The sequence below is a fragment of the Peromyscus maniculatus genome, chromosome 1, assembly GCF_049852395.1.
Source record: "Peromyscus maniculatus bairdii isolate BWxNUB_F1_BW_parent chromosome 1, HU_Pman_BW_mat_3.1, whole genome shotgun sequence".
Lineage (NCBI taxonomy): Eukaryota > Metazoa > Chordata > Mammalia > Rodentia > Cricetidae > Peromyscus > Peromyscus maniculatus.
The window spans coordinates 140,583,677-140,608,924 of record NC_134852.1 but is presented as its reverse complement, the minus strand read 5'-3'; the positions used below and the strand labels follow the sequence as shown (position 1 = coordinate 140,608,924).

The following is a 25,248-nucleotide window of genomic DNA, read 5'->3' as shown; positions in this document are numbered from 1 at the left end:
CAACCTGGACTACATGTAGCAAGCTCAAGGCCAGACAGGGATATATAGTATGAACCTATCTTTATAAAAAATTAGAGGGGTTGGGGATTTAACTCAGTGGTAGAGCCCTTGCCTAGCAAATGCAAGGCCCTGGGTTCGGTCCTCAGCTCTGGGAAAAAAAAAGACAAAATAACAAAAAGCCTATAAAAATTAGAAAAGAGAGAAGACCCTGAAGTCCTTCCTAGTTAGGTGTCTGGGATTGTTCTTTAGCCCGGGTTTGTCCTTAAAGGTCAGTGCTGAATGAGGAGTGATCAGTTTGGATGATCACCACATCTGCTTGCTGTGGTTATTATAAATTTTTAAGTCTTGTCTTAGCCTCTGATAATGTTCTGGAAATACAGCAGAAATTACATAATATTTCTCTGATGACTCATTTAAACTACTGTCAGAGCTAGGTTCCAACTGATATTGTAGATTGGGAAATTTAGCTAAAAGATGCTACCAGAAGAAACTGGATAAAAGATGCTTTTTTTTTTTTTTTTCAAGTTCCTATGGGTCTGTAGTTATTCCAAAGGACGAAGGTTTTATATTGTTTTGTTTTTAATTTGGAAGTTTTTGTTTTTTGGAAGGTTTCTGATGTGGGTATTGATTCTGCCCCAGCATGCTGGGTCCCGTCAGCCTTCCTAGGAGGGAGTCACAGTTTTTACTTGTACATGAATATACTGAGGCTCTGAACTGTTTTTGCCTATGTTGTGGCCCCTGCTTATGTTTAGTAGAAAATCAAGGACAGTTTCAGTGTTGCACGAGTGTCGTCCAGAACTGCAGGGCACAAGTAACCTACAGTTCTCTGCTTAATTTTCTCTTAACCTTGAGTCCACCAAACTAGGTTGGGAAAATCCAAACGTACCTCTCTGAGTTGTGTACAAACAGCACCCTGCGAGGTCTTCTCGCTTTCTGCTGGGTGAGCCTCTTCTTCTGGGGCATGAAATTCTTCCACAGTAATCCCAGCCCTGTGCTGGCTCCCTCCGCATCACACGAAGTCACAGAATCTCTGCCCCACGGATGCTCCACCAGCCATCTAGGGCAGGCATCCCCTCACAGAGTCAGCTTTCTGGCCTTATTCTGTCATCTGTAGATCCAGGTCTGTGGCAGCCACCAGGGTGATGGGTGATTTAGACAGAAGAAGCCTGAAGTCGAGGAGTCTAGACCTCCCACATTAGTTCACACCACATAAAAGACAAAGAACTTCATGAGACCGTGGTGTCGCTCTTTGTCAATTAATGGAAAATTCCATCAGACCATCCGCATGTCGTCCTCATTTAGGGAGGCTCCTGAGGGGTCAGGAAAGGGCATGTAGGATGGATTGCGGGAGGGCTCATTTATCTATGGATGTTAGAAGTGAGTGGGTGTTTATTTTTTTAACTGACATGTTTAGGTTTCTGCGATCTGGGCACATTACTAATGCTGTGTTTTTTCTTTGCAGCTGGTCTTTTGGGGTGTTAATGTGGGAGATCTTCACTTTAGGGGGCTCGCCCTACCCAGGGATTCCCGTGGAGGAACTTTTTAAGCTGCTCAAGGAGGGACACAGGATGGACAAGCCCGCCAACTGCACCAATGAGCTGTAAGGGCTGTGGCCGCCCCTGCTGACAATGTCGTAGACTCACCACATCTGTCCTGTTTCTCCAGTCACGTCTTGGGTTCCTCAGGCCCCCATTTTCTAAACACGTTCTAAGGAGAACTGTTGAGGCTGTCTGGGCTCACTCCCAGCACTGAGATAGAAAGATCCACAGACAACTATGACTTGTCCTAAAGAAAGGCATCCTTCCAAAGTATATGAAGCGGGCCTTCAGTCTGGATACCCGTGGGAAGGGGTGTGCTGTGCCACACAGCGACATGAACACCCATAGGTCAGATACCAAGCAGGAATGCCACAGGCAGGGCTGCTCCTGTGGAATGTACAAGGTTGTCCACGGTGCCAACAATGCCAAGTAGGAAATGGGCTCTTTCCATTAATCACTGATCGGTTGTCATGACAACTAGGCATGGTGGCTCACGCCTGTAATCCCAGTACTCTGGAGGCTGGAGCAGGAAGGTTCCCACAAGGTTGAGGCCAGCCTGGGCTACAGAATGAGACCCTTTCTCGATAAAATAAAATTTTAAAAGTAAGTTAATTTTTTTGAAAAAGTGATGGGGACAGGGAGTTAGTCATTTGGGAAAGCGCTTACCACACAAGCCTGAGGACCTGAGTTCATTCCCAACACCCACACAAAAGTGTGGGCACAGTGGTGTGAGCACTTGTAATCCCACAGACTGCAGAGGTAGAGCCAGGAAGACCCATGGGGCTTGCTGGCCCGCCTAAAATAGCAAACCTCATGTCTCAGTGAGGGACCCTATCTCAAAGAATAAAGTAGATGGTTTCTGAAGAACAATACCCATGGTTGACCTCCAAATGTGCACACATGCATACAGATAGATAGATAGAGAGAGAGAGAGAGAGAGAGAGAGAGAGAGAGAGAGAGAGAGAGAGAGAGGAGAAAAGGAAATTGCTATTACATTAACCACACTAACCCTGATTGAATGGACTAGTGTGTTTGGCTACCCGTATTTTCAAGCAAAGTTTATCCTGGTGCCATCGTGAGGGTCCCGTTTCTGCTTATGAAAGTGTGAGCTGGTTTCTAGGAACGCCTTCCTCACACTGTAGGTGAAATTGTGTTGTGTTAATGACGCGTGCCGTGCCGTGTGCAGTGAGGTGCCGCCCCCCACCCCCCACCCCACTCTGGGGCAAACTAAGAAAGTGATTGTCCCAGAGACTGCCTCCTATTGTGTGCTCCTTCATGGGGATTTCAGAGCAGTAATCCCAAGGAGCACTCTCGGGTGTGCAGTGGAGAGCTGATGAATGGCCACTTTTTATAGCGTATTATATAAAGGCATTTATTGTGTGCCTTGTGTTCTGTTGCTTTTTCTAACATAGAGGGTCTGTCGAAACTGATCATCAAGATAAGGCGGGAAGCTTGGACTATCCAAGAGTTAATCAGGAAGTTAGCTCAAAGCTCTGTGGTGGCAGATTAGTTTGCATAAACCTTCTAATTGTGGTTTCTGAATACATATAGTTTTTTTGAGCTGAGGAACTTTTGTCAACAGACTTTAAAAAAAAAAAACAAAACAACTAAAACCCGAAGTGTAGTTCAGGCAGGAGTGTATGGAGGGAGAGGAGAGTGCAGCTACGTCTCCTTCCATTCTCTAGAGATGGCTGAAAAGTGTGACGACGACGTCATGGTGGGTCACACTGTCACAGAGGTAGTAGCAAAACACACAGATGCCCCTTTTGGATGCAGAGTCGCCCCCCTAAAGCGTTCTGGGTTGCAGAGGAGTTGCCGTAATGTTAGTGCTTCTGTAGTTGTAGTTCATTATTTAGGGCCTGTCCCCACGCCACCTGTCCAAACCATCCACATCTGTCTATCAAGTGCTTAATGACATCAATTCACCAGAGAAATCCTTCTTCCTAGGTATATGATGATGAGGGACTGTTGGCATGCTGTACCCTCACAGAGACCCACATTCAAGCAGTTGGTGGAAGACTTGGATCGGATTCTAACTCTCACAACCAACGAGGTAAAAGCTTCCTTCCTGGAAGACCCTGCTTGGCTCAAGAGATGCGTGTTTGTAAAATGCAAGCTCCCCTGTTGGAGTCGGTGGCTGTGTGTGTGTGGCTGTGTGTGTGTGTGTGTGGCTGTGTGTGTGTGTGTGTGGCTGTGTGTGTGTGTGTGTAGGGGTCAAGCAGAGTTAAACTGTGTGTTCCTTTCCAGTTTTTTTTTTTTTTCCCCTCAGAACTGAGTTTTGAGAATTCTGACTCATGAGGCTGGAGGCTGAGGCTCCCCTGAGTTGTCTTCATGGCAACTGGTGGTGGTGTGTATGTGTGTGTGTGTAGAGAGGAAGAGGTGGAAATGTTTTGTGGTAGTATTTGGTGTACGTGGGAAGGTACTGGCATGTAACGTGAGCCCTGGATTCTGTGTTTTGGTAGTTAGTGTGAATGCTGCTTGCGCTCAGGGGCTGACCAGCTTGGTGAAAGGCAGTGAGGTTCTATCATTTCCATGTAGTACCTGCCCTATGTAAGCCTGTCTGGGAAGACATGTGGCTCGGATCTTTCTGTGTGCCACATGTGCCACACGTATCATGTATGAGTTATGTAATTCTGTTATGAGTGACAAGACTTTTAGGTTGACAGTTGGAGCCTATAGTTAAAATATTTATCCTAGGAGTGGAGTTGGGGGGGGGGGTAGGTAGCTAGTTGTTGCTAGAGTGGTTGCCACACAAGTGTGGCACTCACCCCGAAAGCCTGGTGTGATGATGTTCTCTTGCAATCCCAGCACGAGGGAGGTGTAGACGGGTGGATCCCTGGGACTCAATGGCCAGCTAATCTAACCTCTTGGGCAAGCTTCAAGTTCCAACAAGAGATACTGTCTCATAAAACAAGGCCTCCACATGCGTGTATATGTGAATACACGCAGAATATTTCAGTTTTTGTACTTGTAATTTATGCCAACCAAAGATACTATTTTCTGTTACTCTGCCTAAATACAGCCATGTCTCTGACTTCAACATAAACCAAGTGACTGTTAGGGTTTTAGAAAGAATATTCTACAAGCAGAAAAGCTGATAGACCCACACAGTCCAGGGAAACCCTCTGCTAGAAATTGTAAACAAATTTTGAGATATTCCCTGAATGTGCCGAGCAATATTCCCTCATGGGAAAAAAAAAAAAAAAAGGTTGATGTAGATTTCACACCAGTAAAAAGTTTAAAAATCTCCCAGATACTTAAAAGGAAAAGAATACAGTTAATTTCTGATTTAAAAAATAGAGTGATGAGAAGGAAAAACAGTTGAATGTAGAGATGTAAAGCCTTAATGTGGCAGCTTTATCTTGTGCTCTTGGCCAGGGCTTGGGCTGGACGAAGAGGGAGCCTGCATTTAAATGAACACAGCTGACCTTCAGAAGCTGAAAGAAAGGAATAGTTCAGGGGGGACGAGTGGGGGGGGGAGCCAACTTTCTTCTCTTGCCAAAATTGTTGTTTCTAGCCTAAGTTCCTTTAACCCTAGGCTTGGAATCCAGTGATATTCCCCCCCCCCCCCCATCAGATCTGAAAGTTACAGCTTCATTTAGAAACTGGGAAGGGCACTAAGGTTTTCATACAATGATCCCAGGTCTGCACTCAATGTTAAGTATTGATATATTTATGTTTAAAGAGGGACCCATTTCTACTGAACTTTATATGCAGATCCTAAAATAAGAGAGCAAAATGCCTTATTGTCTAACGGATATAAAAATCGAAGTTTCTTTCCTTCTTAAAATCATTACCACATGCTCAAGAAAAATGGTTCCATTTAGGACAAAATTTCATTTTTATCATTGTAAGCAAAAAGTCCTCTTTTGATGTGGTGGGCGTGTTTGTTTCTGGTCGTGCGGTTAATGCTGATGTTGTTGGAGCCGACACATCCCCCTTCTGGGATGGCGACTCTTTCTCTTGCCAGCCCTGGTGATGAATTACAGTGGTTTTTGTCTTTTAAACCGTACGGTCGCCAGCATTCCATGGACTCTCTGCTGATAACCCTGGGGCAGTGTGTGCTCTAGTCCGCGCTTTTGCCCCCTCTCAGCAAAACCCCGTGTCAGAGAGGATTGCTGGCCTCTGGGTATGTAAGCAAAGCCACCTTATTGTGCCAGGGCCGCGAGGCAGCCAGAGTAGGAAGGCCCCTGTTTTGAAATCTTTGCAGGGCTGGGGATGTAACTCAGTTGATAAGAGTGTTTGCTTAGTGTGCACACAGCCCTGGGTTCATCCCCCAGCACTCCATAAACTGAGCGTGATTGTGCACACCTGTGGTCCCAGCACTCGGGGAGGTAGATGCAGGAGGATCAGAAGTTCAAGGGCATCTTCAGCCACGTAGCAGGTTGGGGGCCAGCCTGCAATCCTTAAGACCCCGTCTCAAAACAGAGAGGAAGGAAGGAAAGGAAAAAAAGGAGACAGACCACACACACACACACACACACACACACACACACACACACACACACACTCACTCACTCACTCACTCACTGAGAGACAGAGACCAAGAGATACACATTGAGAAACAGAGAGAGAGAGAGAGACAGAGAGAAATCTTTTCCTAGTTTCCAACCAGGGTTGGCCAGTACTTTCTGTAAGGGCCGGAGAGTAAACATTTTCAGCTTCGAGGCCATATGGTCTCTGTCGAAACTCAGCCGTCCTAGCATGAAAGCAGCCCCAACTCTACGTAAATAAATGAGTGCCTGTCTTCCACTAAAACTTTATGGACTCTGAAACTGGGAAACTTATATAATTTCATATGAACTTGTATCATTTCACATCATTGGTTGCCATAAGAGATGACTCTTAATTTGATTTTTCAACTGCCCATGTACAAATGTTGAGAAGCAGCCTTGTTCATGGGTCAAACAGAAATATACCAGGGCTCTCTCCCTGCCCAGAGCTGGAGGAAGAGGAATTCTGAGTGAGCCAGAGAGACCTCGGCAGTAGCCAGGGCTGCTTTGAGGAGTGGAGAAACTTTATGAACTTCACGTTTTCAAGACTAAACCCCCCTTCCCCTAGATTTTTCTTTAACAGCCCATTATGGATTTAACATTCATGAGGGTATCCAGGCCTTTCCCCAACCTGTTTACGTTGTTAACTCGGAGAGCTTCTGAGGGTAATGAATTACATCTGTTAAATTATGCAACAAATGGAGAAGCCTTCCCCTTAAATGATCCTAGAAACGACAACTGTAGACTGTGATTCAGAAAATACATATTCATGTCCTGGCTGTTTACAGGGGTCCTGTGGTGTTTCTACTTCACTGGGCTCTAAACTCCAACCGTGAGCTCTAGTGAGGAGGGCTAGTGTAGGTACCCAGGTCCTGTGGGCAGAGCTGACTGCCCAGTACGAGCATCTCACTGTGTTTTTATTGTCTACTACATGCTGGTGGTTTATTGGTCTCACGTTATAAGAGAAAGTTTGGGGCAGCCTGGAGCGGATGAGGTTGAGGTCTCAGGGAGGTCTGTGTGAAGTGGGGGTGAACTGAGCCTTGGGGGGTGGGTTCCCTGTCCTTTCCCAAGTCTGATAGAGATGTCTCTGGAACTTCTGTTTGAAATGAGATTCTTCTCTTCCCTTCTTGCAGGACTACTTGGACCTCACTCAGCCTCTCGAACCGTATTCACCTTGTTATCCTGACCCGAGATGAAATAAAAACGTCTCTCTTCCCTTCTTGCAGGAATACTTGGACCTCACTCAGCCTCTCGAACAGTATTCTCCTAGTTATCCCGACACAAGGAGCTCTTGTTCTTCAGGGGACGATTCTGTGTTTTCTCCAGACCCCATGCCTTATGAACCCTGCCTGCCTCAGTATCCACACATAAACGGCAGTGTTAAAACATGAGCAAACGTGTCTTCCTGTCCCCACATGGGACAGCACCAGGAACCTACTGACACTGAGCAGAGAGGCTGTGCCTCCGGAGCGTGTGACACACCTCCACTTGTACATATGGATCAGAGAAGAAGTAAATAATGGGAAGCATATTTGGCACATGTGTAAAGATTTATACGGTTGGAAACATGTCACCTTCCCAGGAGAGGACGAGTATTTCCTGATTCGTGGACAGCCGCAAGCCACCACGCCACCCTCTCCCCCACCGTGTGTACTGGATTGCACCCAGTAGGACTCGAGGCAGACATGTGTTCTGCCTTCCCTTGTTAATTTTGTAATAATTGGAGAAAATATATGTCAGCACACACTTACAGAGCACAAATGCAGTATATAGGTGCTGGATGTATGTAAATATATTCAAATTATGTATAAATATATATTATATATTTACAAGGAATTATTTTTTGTATTGATTTTAAATGGATGTCCTGATGCACCTAGAAAATTGGTTTCTCTTTTTTTAAATAGATATTTGCTAAATGCTGTTCTTAGAATTTCTTAATTTTCACCGAGCAGAGGTGGGAAGATACTTTTGCTTTCAGGGAAAATGGTGTCACATTAATTTATTAACCAATTGGTAATATACGAAACGATTAATCATTTATAGGGTGTTTTTTTGTTTTGTAATTTAAGTGGCATTTCTATGCTGGCAGCACAGAAGACTAGTTAATCTATGCTTGGACTTAACTGGTTATTGGATCCTTTGAGAAGAGAAATATTTACGATATATGACTAATTTGGGGGGAAATGATGTGTTTGATTTATCTGTGTTTCAACTCTGCTGTCCGATGATGATGTTTAGACACCTCAATGCCCACTTACAAGAAACCTGTTAAGCTCTGTCACCCCAGTGTATCATGTAAGCAGACTTCCCAAGACAAATGGTACCAGCGTCCTCATTCCAAGATGCCTTAATCCACTCTCTGGGGACAGACTTCCACTGGAATGATAGCGGGGTGGGTTCTGTCTGGCAGCTGGCCTTCTGCCTGAGTTACACGTCCATCACACTAGCCTCGCTTCTCCTCCGTGAGTTTTAATAACAGTTTCGGGTTCTTCAGCATCAGAAACCCCTTTGGGGCTCTCAGAACATCACAAGCCCAGTATTTCTCTGCTAGGAGTTTGGGAGCTTCTTCTGTCTTCTTAAGGGTTTGCTTCTGGCTTCCGCCTTGGTCTGACAAGACCTCACCGAAAGATCTGGCTTAATCGCTACATCCAACAAGATGGTGGTTATTGTTGATTTCCGTATTCAAGGATTGTGTTTGGCTTTGGATACACCCACTCACTTTGCTACAGTTGTGCGAAATGAATGCAGATTACACTGATTTTATGTGTTTTGAAATTGGAGAAAGTATTTAATAAAACCTGTTAATTTTTATACTGACAATAAAAATGTTTCTACAGATATTAATGTTAACAAGACAAAATAAATGTCATGCAGCTTATTTTTTTAATACCTGTGTCTTACCCAATGGTTTCCTGTGCTCGGGCAGAGGTGTTGACAGAGTGCTTGGTGGCGTGGATGCGCAAGAGGCAGAGAGCTAGAAGGCCACACATTGAGGTGACCTGCCAGGGTTGCCTGGGAACAGCAGTGCCTGGGACGGATTGATCAGTGGAAAATCAGAAGTTGCTGCAACCCCGGTTAGGTTATTTACCTCAACATTGTTCCTTCCTGGGTCCTTTACACTTCCCAGAGAAGCAGCATGGGAGAGACCTTAAAGGTGACTTAAAGATGAGGTGTCAATGACAAGATTTTTAGAACCGTCTAGGCTGTCGTCCTTGTGGTGCGTGGAGAGAGAATTTATTTCCTGCCACTAACCCTCCGAAGAGAACAAAGAGCATGTCACTTGTCCGTGCATGTGGATCTAGGACCTCTAAGGCTCCATTGGAATTGCTTAGGAGCAGCTGCTTCACTGGAATTGTAGCCGTGTGGGATTGAGGGTCACTCAACCGTGCTGTCCTGCTGTCCCTGTTTGGCTTGGGACGTGGTTGAAGCCAGGGTTTCACTAGGCACCGGGAGGGTGGCATCTGGTCTTGGTCTGTACTTCAGTTTCTTATTAGAAGAGCAAGGTAATGACCCCACCAAAAGAATGTGAGTAAAAAAAATAAAGCAATGTGGGTGTGGGCTGGGGTTGTAGCTCGGTGGCAGGGTGTTTGCTTGACAAGCTTTCGGCACTGGGTTTCATCTCCTGCAGAGCATTGAGAAAGATGTGAAAAGAGTCACCTGGGTGCAGGGTGGTTATGCTACTAGCTGGCCATCCCCGTCTTTTGGATCCCTTGATCTAGGCAGAATGGACCTGCTGCTCTTACTGGTATATTTAAACCCAGGCATAGGATCTAATGTTCATTCGTCTCTCTGTAGATCAGCCTTACACATCTCATAGGACACTGTGGCTTCGACCATGTCAATTCCAGTGAAAGAACTGCCAGGCTTGTCTGTTTTAGGGAGCTGGGTCAGCAGGAATCCTAAAGCAGCTATTGGTGGTTTTAGTTTTAGAATTATTTTTGAGAGATTAGTCATGGAGGGAAAGAAAACAGGAAATCCCTGAAAAAGATAGGAAATAAAAAAATAAATAAATAAACCCACCCTAAAGGAATATATGCAGAGCTTGATGAGAATCCTGAAGTTCAGGGCCACACCCACATACCCCACCCCCCACCCCACCCCAGACCGAAGGAAAACTTTGGGAAGTAGATGGTTGTCAGTGAACCAGGAAATGAGTTCATCTGTGAAGAACCAAAAGATGGCAGGTGTTTTGGGTGTGTCTTGGAGCCTGTTGTTTCCAGGTAGGAGGGGCACATTCAGAAGGCTACCTTGAAGTCCAGCTAATTGTGATGTATAATAGGACAGGGAGGATGGGCGGCTGGGCAGCAAAGATAGCCCCTCTGGGAGAGTTCTGTGCATTTCTTGGGCACAAAGGGCTCCTCCTCCACTGTTCAGCCTCTTCCCCTGGGAACTTCTCACCATCTGATGTTGGGGGATCTTCTTGAACCTCACACTCAGGAAATGAGAACAGTTTCATAGAATCAGACCTGTGCACAGCTATGGTTCAAGGGCCCAACTCCCATTCTGAGCACAGCAGTTTGGGCTGCCAGCTTGTCCTGGCTAATGAAGGTTTCTAGACCATTCCAGAAGGCTTAGCTAGTGCAAACAGAAACCTGAAACTGAGCTGCGGGTCTCTCAGAGTCACCCAAAGAGCCTAACAACTAAGCCTGTGGCCTGCCTGGAGCCATAGAAAGACCTGGCAGGTGAGCTGGGATCGAATCGACCGCCATGTTTTGTATAGCTTGGTGGTGTTGGCCAAGTCCCAGGTTCTATTTGAACATTCATCATAGATCTTACCATAAGGATTACCTGTAGAGGTTTAGCTCGGGCAGACAGTGCCCCTCTTCATGGGAATTCTTTATGCATACTAGTGGTTTTTGTAAAGTATATTCACAATACCATACAACCCTCAGTACCAGAATGTCTCCAGATTTAATTCCAAGTTTCCAAAAAGAAACCCAGTACCCATGAGCAGACACTCCCCGACTCCCTCCCTAGCAACTCTCATCTGTTCTCTGAGGAGACGATTCACATACATTGGGTCCCACAGTAGGTTGCTTTCCATGTCTGGTTTCATTTATTTAACATAAGGTTCATCCATATTGCGGTGTATCAGCATGTCATCTTTATTTCCAAATTATATTCTGTTGTGAGGGTATATTGCACACACAATGTATTTATTTGTTCATCTATTGATGGACCTTATGAATAGCACTGCTTTTTAACATCCATCTATAGGGGTTGTTTGGGGGGGGTAGTTTAAATGTGATTGGCCCCCATAATCTCAGAGAGTGGCACTATTAGGAGGTGTGGCTTTGTTGGAGTGGGTATGGTCTTGTTAGAGGAAGTGTGTCATTGTTGGGTGGGCTTTGAGGTTTCCTGTGCTCAGGATACTGCCCGGTGTCTCAGTCGACTTCCTATTGCCTGCAAGGTATAGGACTCTCAGCTATTCCTCCAGCACCACGTCTGCCTGCATGGTCGCCATGCTCCCTGCCATGACGATAATGGACTGAGCCTCTGAACTGTAAGCCATCACCTCAATTAAATGTTTTCCTTTATAAGAGTTGTGTGGTCATGGTGTCTCTTCATATCAATGACGGACAGGGGTGGGGTGGAAACGGGGTCATGTATTTTTATTTCTCTTGGGTATATATCTAGGGCAGAATTGCTGGGTCCCAGGATAACCCAGTGTCTGAACTTTTGAGGGACTGTCATCTCATTTCCTAAGCAGTTACCCTGTTTTGTGTTCCCACTAACAATCTCCCACTTTCCCCACATCCTTGCTAACACTTGCTGTTGCCTATATTTTTATTATCTCATACTCACAGGTATGAAGTGCCCTATGGACTTCATAGCTGAGAAGGTGGGTACTATTCAAATCATGGGTCAAAGGCATATACTACCTTCCTGGGCTTTTCAGAAAAAGGTACTGCCTTCCAAATGAATTGGCCTTCCTTCCACACTTACAAAGTAGCTTCAACAATTGGGAGGTCTTGTGGGTTCTCATGCAATGGAACGGTTGAGTGTTGCTGATTTTGTCCTCTTAATGTAGCAGCCATTACCACCTTAACCAGGGTGGTTTTGGCTACCTGCCTTCCCCAGAGACACTCCAGCCCCTATCTCCCTCCCTCCTGTGCTCTTTCCAGCTGTATGTAGTTCTGCCCCAGATGCACATGGCCTTGGGAGATGCTGGAGCTTATGGAGTATAGAAGGCTAACTGAAGGGGATACTCTGTGCAGGTATGGGAAGTCATTGTCCATGCTGGGGGACTTCAGTGATACAGTTGTTTGGGGGTCACCCACACTCCTGTAAGTAACCCTTCACCCATGCTCCTATAAGCCTAATAGCTTGTGGTTAACCAAGCCAGTTTGGTGGTCTATTGGTGTGTCCCATCTGGGATGAGTAGACATTTGATTATGTCCTCCCAGAAAAAGTCACACAACTCTGAGATGTCAATAATTCCATCCTTCCCCTCTTGGCTGAGAGATGAAGGAAGAAGCCTGTCCTTGATGATGGGTGGAGATCTTCTGGTTCATCTCTACCTCAAATCTCCAGTTTTCTTCCAAATACAGCCTGGCAACCCTGAGCAGCCTGTGTGGACTGACGAATGTGCCATTGCTTCTGCATGCACACTGGAGTCCTCCAGCCCATGTTTTCATGTCATTTGTTTACTTACTTATTTATTGATGGCTTTTAGGAGATGAAAGCAGAGCTTATCACCTGTCACATTTCATCCGAGGAAGCCTTCAAGGGAATTGGCAGTCTATTCTGGGCAGGAACAGGAGAAGCCTTCCGCTTCTCACATGTCATTCTGAATAGGGCCCCTTGGGCTCCCATTTTCCTGGAGCTTTGGGGCCAGTTTTGAATGGGAGCCTCATAACTGCTTTGCACTTCTGACTCACCCAGTGTCAAACGTTTCCAAAGTGGAGCCTCAGGCCATGGAGTAGTTCAGAGATAAAATTTATTTTAAAAAATATATGTGGACAAGTGACTTTGCTTCTCCACAAAACACTCTGTGTCCTTTTGGACATGACTGTTCAGGTTCTGGGTCCTCCTGTAATCCTTTTCTTGAGGGTCAGTGAATTTCGCCTATATCCATTGCAAGTCAAATCTGCAGCGTTATGTACTTGGAAAAAGACAGAACACATCATCTGATAAACCAAGAATAAAGGAGGAGCTTAGAATGGTGGTGTGGTGCTGTGATCCCAGCATGGAGGAGGCTGAGGTGGGACTATCTCAAGTTTGAGGTCAGCCAACCCCCACAGAGAGAGACCCTATCTCAACAACAAAACAAAACAAAACAAACTCAAGGTTGGCAGGACGGTTTAGTGGGTAGAGGCACTTGCCACCAAGCCCGACAACCCAAGTTCAATCCCCAGGACCCGAATGGTTAAAGGAGAGAGCTGACCTTCAAGTTGTTCTCTGACCTCCACAAGTGTAGCACTTGTACACACACACACACACACACACACACACACACACACACAAGTAATAAAAAGTTAAAAACACCAAGCCAAATAAAAAAGAATGTTAATGTTTTCTTGATCTCTAAATGGGGTAATAAATGATCTCCATGTCAAATGAAATTTGGGTTAAATGAGATTTTTATGTGGGATGAACCAAACTGTCCCTGTTATATGGCATTCAATTGTTCTCTTTTTCTCTTTGCAGTTATTGAGATAAATAAATATAAAGATAAAATAAGCATACACACACACACACACACACATATATATATGCCAGTATTACTGCTAGTTGGTTGTGAATATGCCCAGGATCATGCTCTCTCCCATGCCTCTTTTTAAAAATGTATTTTTTACTTTTTAATGTGTGTATGGGCATGCACATGCCATGACACACTTGTGAAGGTCAAGGGACAACTTCATAGAGATAATTCTGTTTTTCCATCTTCACATAGATTACAGGGTCACACTCAATCATCAGGCTTGGGGTCTTTACCTAGTGAACTACCAGGTGGGCTCTTCTAAAACAAACAAAACCATTCATTGTGCTTTAAGTCACTGACAATAATGATCAAAATCTCAAGCAACCATGATGTTTGCACAGCAGTCAATCTGCTGTGCTCACCATGTAAACAAGCATTAACTCTACGGCTCCATCAGGTTTTTAAAGGACCATTATCCATTTTGAGGATGGAACAGACCAAGCTGGTGAATAGATTGTGTACTATGGTCCAAAAGCTAAACCAGGTGGGAGCTGCATTTTTTGATGTTTTCTCCAGAGCAAGACTAGTTCCAGGGGTTGTGTTGTGATCAGCCAGCCCAAAGGGGAACTGTGGTGGTAATCTAATTGTACTGAAATATTATTTTGATTGTATGTTAATAAATAAAGTTGTCCGGGGGTCAGAGCTATTAGAGCCATAGCAAGAGTGTGGCGGTGGTGGCACACGCCTTTAATCCCATAGATATCTGTGTGTTCAGGGATATAGCCAGCATTGGAGACATATGCCTTTAAGACCTAGGGGGCTGTACATTCAGACAGTGACGAGGCAGTCATGTGTTTGGGTTTACAACCAATGAGAAGGCAGAACAACATACTATAAAAAAAAAAACAGACAGGAAGTAGGTCTCTTTCGCGAAGCTGGGACAGCAGGAGGAAGGGTGAGATTTTAGCTCTGAGCTCTGACCTCTCGGCTTTCTCTTTTACATTGTTTCTCTGTTTCTTATTTAATAAGACGGTTGGTTACATCAACAGGGAACCTAAGACAAAGGGAAATTCTCCATTGAAGAATCAAGCAGCCTGACACTCTTCAGGGCAGACGCTGACTCCGCTATGCAGATGGACTGTGGTATGTGAGGCGGGGCTTGGAGAGGCTGGCATAAGCTGTCCTCTCTATGGGGAAGTCTCCCCGGTCCTGGCTAACAGTGGAGTATCTTGTTTTTATTTGTTTGTTTGTTCCTTTTCTTTTTAAATACAGGGCCTCATAGATCCCAGGCTGGCCCTGCACCCCTGGGTAGCCAAGAGTAACATTGAACTTCTGATCTTTCTGCCTCTATCTCCTGAGGGCTGGCATTACAGGTGTGCAACTCTACACCTGATTTACATGGTGCTGGGAACTGGGCCACATACCCCAGGGCCCCTGCGTGCTAGACAAGCATTCTGTCACCATCCCCAGCCTTCCAGACAGCTGGGCTGGAGGCTCGTGCAGACGCAGGGCAGCCCCTTCATATGGCACTGGGACTTGCCTTGCTTCTTCCTACGGGAAAGGCTGTTTCCCTGCATACATCATCACTGTAGAGAAGGCAATAGGAAACCTCTTTCCTGGCATGATCTCTTCTCCCCAGGAGCCCAGCCCTTTGGTGCCTCTTGCTGCCTTTAGGTTGACCCCAAAATGCAGAAGACATTTCATGTGTTGCTGCCCTCACCCACCCATGAGCAGCCAGAGTTGCAAGTAAGAAAGGCAAATTCAACTGACCCATATAACCCACAGCAAACCACGAGGCTGGGAATGTGGTAGTAGGAGGGCTTCTTCATTCATGCTTAGATCAGACAGTGAGGAAATAAGGTCCTTGGACCCAGTTGGACCTCCTGCCTGCTTTTGTATTTCCTGTAAGCTGAGAAACAATTTTAAAATGAATGAAAAGATACACTTGGTGATATATAAAATTGTATAAAATTCCAGTTTCTGTGTTCATAACTATATTATTGGGACCCAGCCATACCCCTTCACTTACATAACGTCTAGGGCAGCTTTGGTAGATGATGGCTGACTGGAATGGTTGAACAGTGATGACCTGCAGAGCTGAGGATGACAATGCTTGCCACCCATCCATTGTTGTTTGTGAAGCATACTTTGATGGCCCCTGCTTTAGATAGGATATGCTAGTGAGATGCTGGGCCTCTGAAGGTGGCCTGTAGGCAAGGACTTTTGAGGCAGCAGTTTATTGAAGCTAGATGATGCTTCAAGAATGGCATCCAATTGAAAGAGAGGGAGCTGCTGGGGCTGAAGAGATGCTCCGTAGTTGAGAGCACTTGCTGCTTTTGCAGAAAACCCTGGTTTGGTTCCCAGCACCCATATCATGTGGTTCACAGCTGTCTTTAACTGCAGATCCAGGGGACCCCATGCCCTCTTCTGGTCTCCATGGGAATCAACACTCATATGGTATACATATAAATGCAGGACACACACATACACATAAAAAAAGTCTAAAAAGAGAGAGATGAGCAGCACTAAACATGATTCTGGCCAAGCAAATGTTTTTAAGGTGCCTTGAAGGTAGTTGACAGCCCATGTGTATGTCCAACCAAGCCCTCCTGATACCATTTCACCCCTGGAGTGCCATGTAAGCAACATGCCATTGTTCTTCCAAATAGGGTTGCCACAGAGATCCACAAACCCAAGGCTAAGTAAATAGCACCATTCTGGGAGAAGGAGAGAGGGCGAGAGGTTGACATTGAGCTGTGAGGGATGCTTGTTTGGCAAGAAGTCAACCAGGCCTCTCTACTGAGGGCACACTTGGTCGTGTAATACCATCTTCCTTGACTGGTCTGAATTAGCAGGCAGATGGCCCTCTTGTGGTCTTGCTGGCCCAGTTGAGGTTTCCATCACTGTGCTACTGTTGTGTGCATTCAGATGTCTATGGCTAAAAGGTCTTTTGTTGTCTTCCCTTCGGAAGGCAAAGGTCACTTAGGATAGATGTATATTGGAGCCACTGCAGCTCACCTGGACACGTAACTCGGAGTGTCTTTTCTTTTCTTATCCTCCCCCCCCCACCCTTCTCAACAACTGCAGTTAAAAGCATCCACAAAGCTCCAGTTGCTGAAGACTTGAAATGACCCAAGAGTCACTTGCCCCATAAATCCACACGCAACTCCCCCGTGTAAACAGATCCACAGAAAACCCTCCATTGGCTGTAAATGTGTACAGGTGATGGAGACTGATAATCAAAATGCTCAGATCTGGTTTCAACAATCCCTTGTCTTCCAAATGAGGCTGAAAGCCAATCAAGCACTTAGCTCTTATTTTACTGACCTGACAGTGGGTAAATTTAGTCAAGTGCAGGAGATAGGAGAGGAAGGGGTGACCCCTCATAAAGGAAGCTGGGTACACACAGCCGCTCTAGGGAAACTGAGCCCTGTGGAGATCCCCAGGGTGGAAACTTAGACTCTTTTCAAAGACTGGGTGGGCTCGAGGGAGAAGGTGAGGATGCAGAGAGCATAGTGAAGGCATGCATTGTTGGCCTGTCCTGATTTACAGGGCACCTGTGGACTGGGAAAGACCCTGAGAACAACCTGAGAAGGGGTATTTACAGTTGTTTGTGGGAGCATGTGCACACACACTCTTGTAGACCAGGCCTGAGAAGGGACATTTACAGTTGTCTGTGTGAGCATGTGCACACACACACACACACTTGTGGACCAGGCTTTTATAGCTTCTCAGAACAATAAGAACATTCAAGATTCTTATGGTGGACACACTGTGTAGGTTACTTAAGATCCTTAACATGACCCAGGAGCATAATAGGAGAGTTCAGATGAGCTTGGAGAGCAGAGCAGCTAGTGAGAAAGGATGGTGGGTACAGGATCAGGGCAGGCATGGATGGTTCTAGAATTTCTTTAGGGATAAGTGGGCTGAAGTCTATGTGAAAAGTGGTTTGGGGAGTAGGGGGTTTTGGCTCAGAGCACTTTTGTACACCAAGCACACGTTTTTTATAGAAACCACATTGTTTAGGCGGGGGTTGAATGTGAGGGTCTGAGATAAACAGAGAGTATCACAATCTCCCCCTTTTTGACCCTGCCACATGTTGGAGTCTAATTTATCCTGAGTATTTTGGATCTCAGTCCTTCTCCCAAGCAGTCAGCCACGTCCAAGTTCTGACCATCCCTTCTCCCCATTCAGGCAGATAAGAAGGAAGGAGAGGTGTCCTTCCCATGCTGCCTACACCCCTTATACTGCCTCGTGGAAGCATCTGGAGGGCCAGGCTGATCCTCAGAGGAACACAGATAGCATGGGGCTTGCAAAACTGAAGTGACCTCTGAGTCAGAGACAAAGGGGGCCCTACGTATATGTTTAATATGGCCCCAGCAAGGAAGGTGCTTTGCTACTTAGCAGAGCCAAGGGTCTTGGTCTGTCCCAGCAATAGGCACAGCCTGTTTCCATGAGAGGAAAGGCATCCTGGAGACAATGAGAATAGGATACCTTAGGGTGGAGGAGAGCATGGGAGTAGGGGGGTGTTAGGCAGAGGGACCTCTGGGTGGTGCCTGGCCCTTGCCAAGTCTCTTCTTTCTCCCTCATCTTCTAGGTTTGTCCTTGTCATTCTAGCCCTGACTGCCAGGATAAAAATACGTCAGAAGGTAAAGCTCAAGTAATAGAAGCTTATTTTCACACAGTTTTGTGAGCTACAAGTCCAAGTTCAGGGAGCAGCCCAGTGGGATCTGGCGAGGGCTCTCCTCCTGGCTTACAGATGGCCACAAGTTTCTGAGTCCTCACATGTTCTTTTTTTGGTGCTTAGTCATAAAGGCAGTGAGGGAGGAACAGAGAGAGTGAGAAATTTAAGGAGAGAGAGCGGGGGGAGAGATAGGGAGGGAGGGAGGGAGGGAGAGAGAGAGAGAGAGAGAGAGAGAGAGTCTCTTCCTATAGCAACACCAATCCTACTGGATAAAGCCTATGATGTCTAATAGTGTCAATTTGACAGAATCTAAAATCACCTAGGAGACAAATCTCTGGATATGCCTGTAAGGGGTTATCTTGACTAGATTAGTTAAGGTAGGAAGGCCCACCCTAAAATGGGTGAAACCATTCCCTAGGCCTGGGTCCTAGATTGCTTAAAAGGGAGAAAGCTAGCTGAGCATGGACATCCATCATTCTCTGCTTCCTAACTGTGGACACAACTTGACCAATTGCCTCAAAATCCTACAGCTATACCCTTGAACTGTGCACCAAATAAACCCTTTAACCTAAGTTGCTTTTGCCATGGTATTTTATCACAGCAAGAGGAAAAGTAACTGTAGGAGGCCAGCTCCAACCTGTCAAAGGGTTCTTGCAGGGAGGAGTGAGGAATGAGGAAGTATTAGATGGAAATATAGATGGAGATGATGAGAAAGACAGAGACACAGGATAGCTTCAGGAGGGCCCTGGGTCAATACCCAGTTGCCCCAAGTTAAATAACCATGATGGACTTTGTATACATCAGCAAGGGGAGGAACAAACAACCTCCCCCTTTCAAGGTCGAGGTATAAAGTATCAACAAGTGCAGACCCTTCAAAACACCTGGTAACTGTGCCCTTGGCCAAATCATCCCATTACGCAGCCCTGCTGGGCAAAGCAAGCTCAGACTTTCTGACCTTGAGTAAGGCCTTACTAGGGAGCCTCTGTGGGTCCCCACAAGTAACTTAGATAAAGTCCCACCCTTTACAGACCCTTTTCAACCTTAATACAGCCCTATCTTCAAAGCCTATCTTCACATTAGGAGTTGGAGCTTCAATGTGTGATTTGGTGATGATGAAAATGTGTAGTGTACTCAGATCAGTTTTTCTTTTTCTACGTAGTTCAGAAACAATCTACAATAGCCATGCTTTCAGTTTAGAGTGGGTGAGTTTATTAAGTATATAGCTGAAGTGAAGAAATAAATAGCAAGAGGTAGTTTGATAGATGATAGATAGAAAGATATCATCAAACCAGGGACTTAAAACCCTCTGCAGAAATCAACTTAGAAAGCCCATTGAGGCAATCAGCTGGGGATCACAGCAGAGAGCCCCCAAACAGAGTGGTATGTCCCCTTGGGCAAGGCATCCTCCAAGTCAAAGAACAAATAGCAACAGATAGAGACAACACCATCAAATCCAGTACTTACAACATTCAGCAAAATTCAACTGGATTTCTCGATGGAGCTTTCTCTCCACGGATGGGTATCTATGGCTGAACTTCCAGCTTCCCATAGCCATGGGAGGTACCTTTATACCACAGGATGAAAAACAGTAGCCCCTGTTGGGAATGGTCCACCTTTAACTGTTATTAAAGACCCAATTTTTTTCCTCCTTTGGGCCTCTTTTGATATTCTTCTCCTCCCTGTCACAGAGTTAGAGGGGAAGCCCATCCCCAGACAAGAGGCTTTGGAAGACACTTTGAGACACATGTGTGGATCTGAAATGCAGGAGGCACCCCACTTCCAGAGCCATCTTTTCAGTGAGCTCAGTCAACTCATGACAACTTATCAGAACAACATCACAGGGCTAGCACAGTGCTTCTCTCTTGCCTTTTGTCCTGCTACCTTATTTAGTCCTAGATATTATCTGCTGAAGATACACAAACTCGGTTTCCTCATGGACCAACACATGAGCTGTGGGTAGTCCTAGGCCTGTGGGGTAGCTTTTGAGCGACTGCTGGCTTCAAAGCCAACATTTACCTCCTTCGTCAGACATGCACTGTGTGGGGCACAAGGAGCCCCTTCACGTTCAACTAAGGCTGAGAGGAGACGGTACCATAGCCAGGAAGCTCAGCATCCATGAAGTCTTGAAGTTACCCTTCAAACCCATCTCAGTCCCCACCATCCAGATGACCCCGGTGAAACACTCGGGCCCTGTGTTCCCAAGTTTCTCAAGCGTAGTATATGGGCAAGATCACAACCCTTGGTGCAACTTTTGAGATTGCTGTTCTCGGGTAACCTTGAGAAATCCCTGGGAAGAGGCAAAACAATATTCAAGTCTGATACATAGATGTGTGTAAATAAGAAATCAGAGTAGATCAGGACATAGATTATCCCCAGGGCTGCAAAGCAAAACAAGAAAATGTACAAACATAACAGAGGACTTTATAGGTTGGATGTAGTACCACACATCTGCAACCACAGGACTTTCTAAGTTGAGGCAAGAAGATGGAGGGTTCAAGGCCAGCCTGGCCTACAGAATGAGACCCTGTCCCAATAAAAGAAATGGCCAACTATGGACCATGGGAAGGACGCCATGGCCCAAATTTAAGCTCCCTTCAATATTTTGCTTAAGGATATAGATTTCTGGGACACAGTGCATATGCTAGGAGCAGACAGGAGCTCTCCAGGTGGTTCTGGGTGTCCCAAGTACAAACACTAGAGGAAGGGACCCTAGTTCTCTCAGTGGACAGGGAATAGGAACACATCTACCATGTCCTCCCTGTTACCAGGACACCCAGGCAGAAGGGTGGTCCAGCAGACTTGTCTCTCACAGACATCAAATAGATATCTACAGGGTTCCATCCTTCCCACCTTCAGTGTGTGGATGACCATATCAGAGAGGAGAGAGAGCCTCATTCATTTCACATGTGACTCAGTTGTTTTTAAACTGAGTTGTAGAAGAGAAGTGTGCCACGTGGTGGAAGAATTTCAAACCAATAGAAATGAAGTTCAGGATGAGGCAGTTTGTTACCCTAACTGGAATGCAGAGCTTCCCATGCTGCCCCTGAGTGGTTGGAGATGGTTCTGACCAATTCTCTATAGTAAGCCCCATTCTTCCAATAGGAGCTGGGAGCTTCTTGCCCAGAAAGGGTGGCTTTTCCTGACAGAGACCTGCCTCAGTTTATCGTAGCCTATTTCTAGGCTCTTGCTAGTGACTCTTCAATGTATCCCAACTGCAGCCTCCTCTCCCTCCACTACTCCCAGCCACCCCCACATCACCTCTTTCCTAGATCTACTGTTCCTTTATTTCCCTTAAGAAAAGAGCAAGCCTCCCAGGGATAGCAGCTGAATACAGCATAAGTTCCAATAAGACTAGGCACAAACCCTCATATCAAGGCTTGACAAGGCAAACCGGTAGCAGGAAAAGGGTCCCAAGAGCAGGCAAAAGAGTCAGAGATGCCCCCACTTCCACTGTTAGGAAACCCATAAGAACACCAAGCTAACAACCATAACATACTTGCAGAGGACCTAGTTCAGACCCATGCAGGCTCTGTGATTGTCTCTTCAGTCACTGTGAGCCTCTAGGAGTACTGTTTAGTAGATTCTGTGGGCTGTGTTCTCCTGGTGTTCTTGAGCTCTCTGGCTCTTACAGTCCTTCCTCCCCCTCTTCTGCAGGGTTTTCATGAGCTCCAAGGGAAGGGACCCAATGGAGATCTCTGATTTGGGGTCTCTTTCTCTCTGCCTAATGTTTGGCTGTGGGTTTCTGTATCTGCTCTCATCAGGTGTCAGCAAAGCCTCTCTGGTGACTGCTGGGCTAGGGACTGATCTATGAGTATTTGCTAGTGACCTTTTAAAGCTACTATCTTCTATATTTATTCCATGATTTCTTTCTCTCCCTCTCCCTCTTAGTAACCTTACTTAGTAACCTAAGACAATCTTAAACTGGAAGTCTCTTGAGTATACTAACCAATGTTAATAACAGAAAATAACCAGTTTTAGGATTCAACTGTAAAGAAGTAGTAGTTGGCATTTCTCCATGTTTTCCTTGTTTCTCTTGTTTGGCCTGCCTGGCTTAGCCCTTCTGAGCCTCCAGTTCCTCATTTTCCAAATGTAGACAAAGGTATTGTCCCTACCTTCTGAGCCTCTTGTGAAGAGAAGAATGAAAGATACAGCTGAGGTCTGATACCCATACAAACATGGCCACTGTACCTCACATGGTGTGGCTTCATCTTCTTAGTCTACTTTCAATCATTTTAGGGAGAGTCATCACCAGAGATCTGGAACACTGTACCCAGGGATCCACCTACCCTAATTCTTGAGCCATCAAAAGCTGAAGGGCTTCTCTGCTTTGCAGAAAATACCTTATTCAGTGAATGGGTCTACTGACCCCTGGTGTAGAATACTGGTTGAAGTCCTTGATGTTCACCTTGCCCTTCCCCCTCTCCTCACAGATCAAGGAGCTGAGACCAAGAAACATAGGTGTGGGTGGGTAGAAGAGCTGCAGATGGGGACTTAGGCTGGGAGCTGGCTGCACCCTAATTCTGCATGATGCAAGGCCTCTCTCTCCTTCCTCCGACGTGTTGAAATTCTGTCTTGATAATGTTGGGAGGCAACAGAGCCCAGATCTCGAAGGGCGCCAGTGTGCTGTGCTTTGTTTGGCCCGTGTTGTGTCTAAGATATTTTGGAACTGGTTCTCAATGTTAAAATTTAGAGGATTTCAAGAGATTGTGCATGTTTCAATGAGTCTTTTAGGAATTTCGATGCTGGTGCCATTGGCTCACTTTTCCTTAGAGCCACAATTGTTGGGTGTATGTAAGATGTTGTTCCTTTCAGACTGGACAGAACATCTCATCTGGTCAGTGCCCATCTAGCCAGCCAGCATCACCCCTGGAAATGTCTTCTGGCATTTGTGGACACTTGAGCCATTGACTCCTGAGTGGTGCTTAGTGGTCCAGGGTCTTTGATGATATAGGGCTCACAAATTGACACCTCTGGACAAGAAGTGATTTTTGTCTGGTTGCCTTTTCTTTCTCACAAGTAGTTTACTGGGTTTCAGATAGAGGCAAAGTCAGAAATCTCAGGTTGGCTGGGACGGCCGTGGTACACATGGACTTAAAGCAGCAGTGGCTATCTGCACAATACGGGGTCCATCAACATCTCTTTATGGATAGGGAGGGGCTTGTCAGGTTCTATTTCCCCTCAGGGAGCTATACTGACAGCTCATGGTTGATGGCTGAGGGGCATTCATAGCCTTTAGTGGCACAGCCACTGGTAAACTGTCCTTGCTCAAGTGGACCACAAGTTCAATGCAGTGGACCCCAAACAAAACAAACAAAAGACATGACATAAAAGGGGCGGGGCTTGGTGGGAAGACAAAAGGGCTCTGTGAGGGAGGAGGTGGATGAGAGAGGGTAATGGGGGAAAGTGAATGAGAGAGGGTAATGGGGGGAGTGAATGAGAGAAGGTAATGGGGGGAGTGAATGAGAGAGGGTAATGGGGGAGTGAATGAGAGAGGGTAAAGGGGGGAGTGAATGAGAGAGGGTAATGGGGGGGAGTGAATGAGAGAGGGTAATGGGGGGGAGTGAATAAGAGAGGGTAATGGGGGGGAGTGAATGAGAGAGGGTAATGGGGGTGAATGAGAGAGGGTAATGGGGGAGTGAATGAGAGAGGGTAATGGGGGGAGTGAATGAGAGAGGGTAATGGGGGGGAGTGAATGAGAGAGGGTAATGGGGGTGAATGAGAGAGGGTAATGGGGGAGTGAATGAGAGAGGGTAAAGGGGGGAGTGAATGAGAGAGGGTAATGGGGGGGAGTGAATGAGAGAGGGTAAAGGGGGGGAGTGAATGAGAGAGGGTAATGGGGGGGAGTGAATGAGAGAGGGTAATGGGGGCCAAAGTAAATCTTGTATATTGTATGAAATTGTGAAAGGATAAATACATTAAAAACAAAAAGACATCCCTGTCAATAATGCAATTTTTTTTCTTTAACGTCCTAGAAATCTCAAAATTCTCAGGGAATCTCCTTCCACCCATCCAGTTGACCTAGTTGCAGGGGAAAGTCTGATTTTTCTCAGAGCCGCACTGGTGTAGGACGTGGAGAGACTGTTCAGCATTTCCATGAGGAACACTTTCCGGGCCCCAAAGCCCAGCCATAAAGATGTGTTTTGGATGAGAATTCGTCCTTCCCCAGCTGAACCTGGGACTCTTTATTTCCAGGCCCTTCAAAACATCATCTCCTCTTGAAGTTCAAATCCGTGTGGTTTGTGGCTCCCTAGACCCTGCCTGGGGTTTGGGATTTCACAGTATGCCATTCTTCCAACCCCTAATTTTAAAGCCATCACCCCCTCTATTTATTCCATGGTTAAGGTTGGTATTTTCTCATATTTTTCCTTATGAGGACAGGGTTACATAAAGGAGGACGACCATTTGCAATGAAGTCCTCCATGAGGAGTGATTTGCATTTGTGACTGTGTCTTATTTGTTCTCTGAGTGAGCCTAGGGATGTATTTGTAATGATCTGGATGGAGTGATCAGGAAATGGAGCTCCTCATGGAGCCTCATGGAGGTATTCTCAGGGAAATTTCTGAAAGTTGATCCTGTGTCCTCCCGTCACATTCTGTTTAAAGAAATAAAAAGTACTAAGTGTGAAGCAGTGGCCTGCAGAAAATGTTACTATTCTTGATATTTGTCCAACGACTCCGTTCACACAGCTCCTGTTTCTGGAACTTTCTAACCTGTCAAGATGTCCACCCAACCTCCTATGCTGGAGACTGATCACCCACCCGCTTTGTTCTCTGTTTAACATTCAGTTGGCCACCACTTCCTGTCTATCCTCCTACGAAATGTCCTAAGCCCAGGCTATCTTTCCCATCTCCATGGTCAGATCTTGCCTGAGCTCAGCTTCCCAAT

At 45.9% G+C, this 25,248-nt stretch overlaps 1 protein-coding gene and 1 long non-coding RNA gene across 16 annotated transcripts in view; both read left to right on the top strand.

The window, feature by feature from the left end:
* Fgfr2 (fibroblast growth factor receptor 2) overlaps positions 1-8,921 on the top strand; it is a 108,857-nt gene extending 99,936 nt beyond the window's left edge. For 12 of the 15 annotated variants that reach the window (XM_015995892.3, XM_076553653.1, XM_076553649.1 and 9 more), the window contains 3 exons: positions 1,463-1,600; positions 3,486-3,591; positions 7,258-8,921. In XM_015995892.3, coding sequence (XP_015851378.1) covers positions 1,463-1,600; positions 3,486-3,591; positions 7,258-7,422 — 409 coding nt within the window. In that variant the 3' untranslated portion in view covers positions 7,423-8,921. Of the gene's footprint in view, positions 1-1,462; positions 1,601-3,485; positions 3,592-7,164 lie in introns of all 15 variants that reach the window. The other 3 variants (XM_076553664.1, XM_076553662.1, XM_076553627.1) reach the window with 1 other exon arrangement.
* A 5,806-nt stretch (positions 8,922-14,727) lies between these two features.
* The window catches only part of LOC121826848 (uncharacterized), a 38,094-nt gene continuing 27,573 nt past the window's right edge, over positions 14,728-25,248 (top strand). The window contains exon 1 of the long non-coding RNA XR_006068992.2: positions 14,728-14,822. This is a non-coding gene — a long non-coding RNA (uncharacterized LOC121826848). The remainder of the gene's footprint in view (positions 14,823-25,248) is intronic.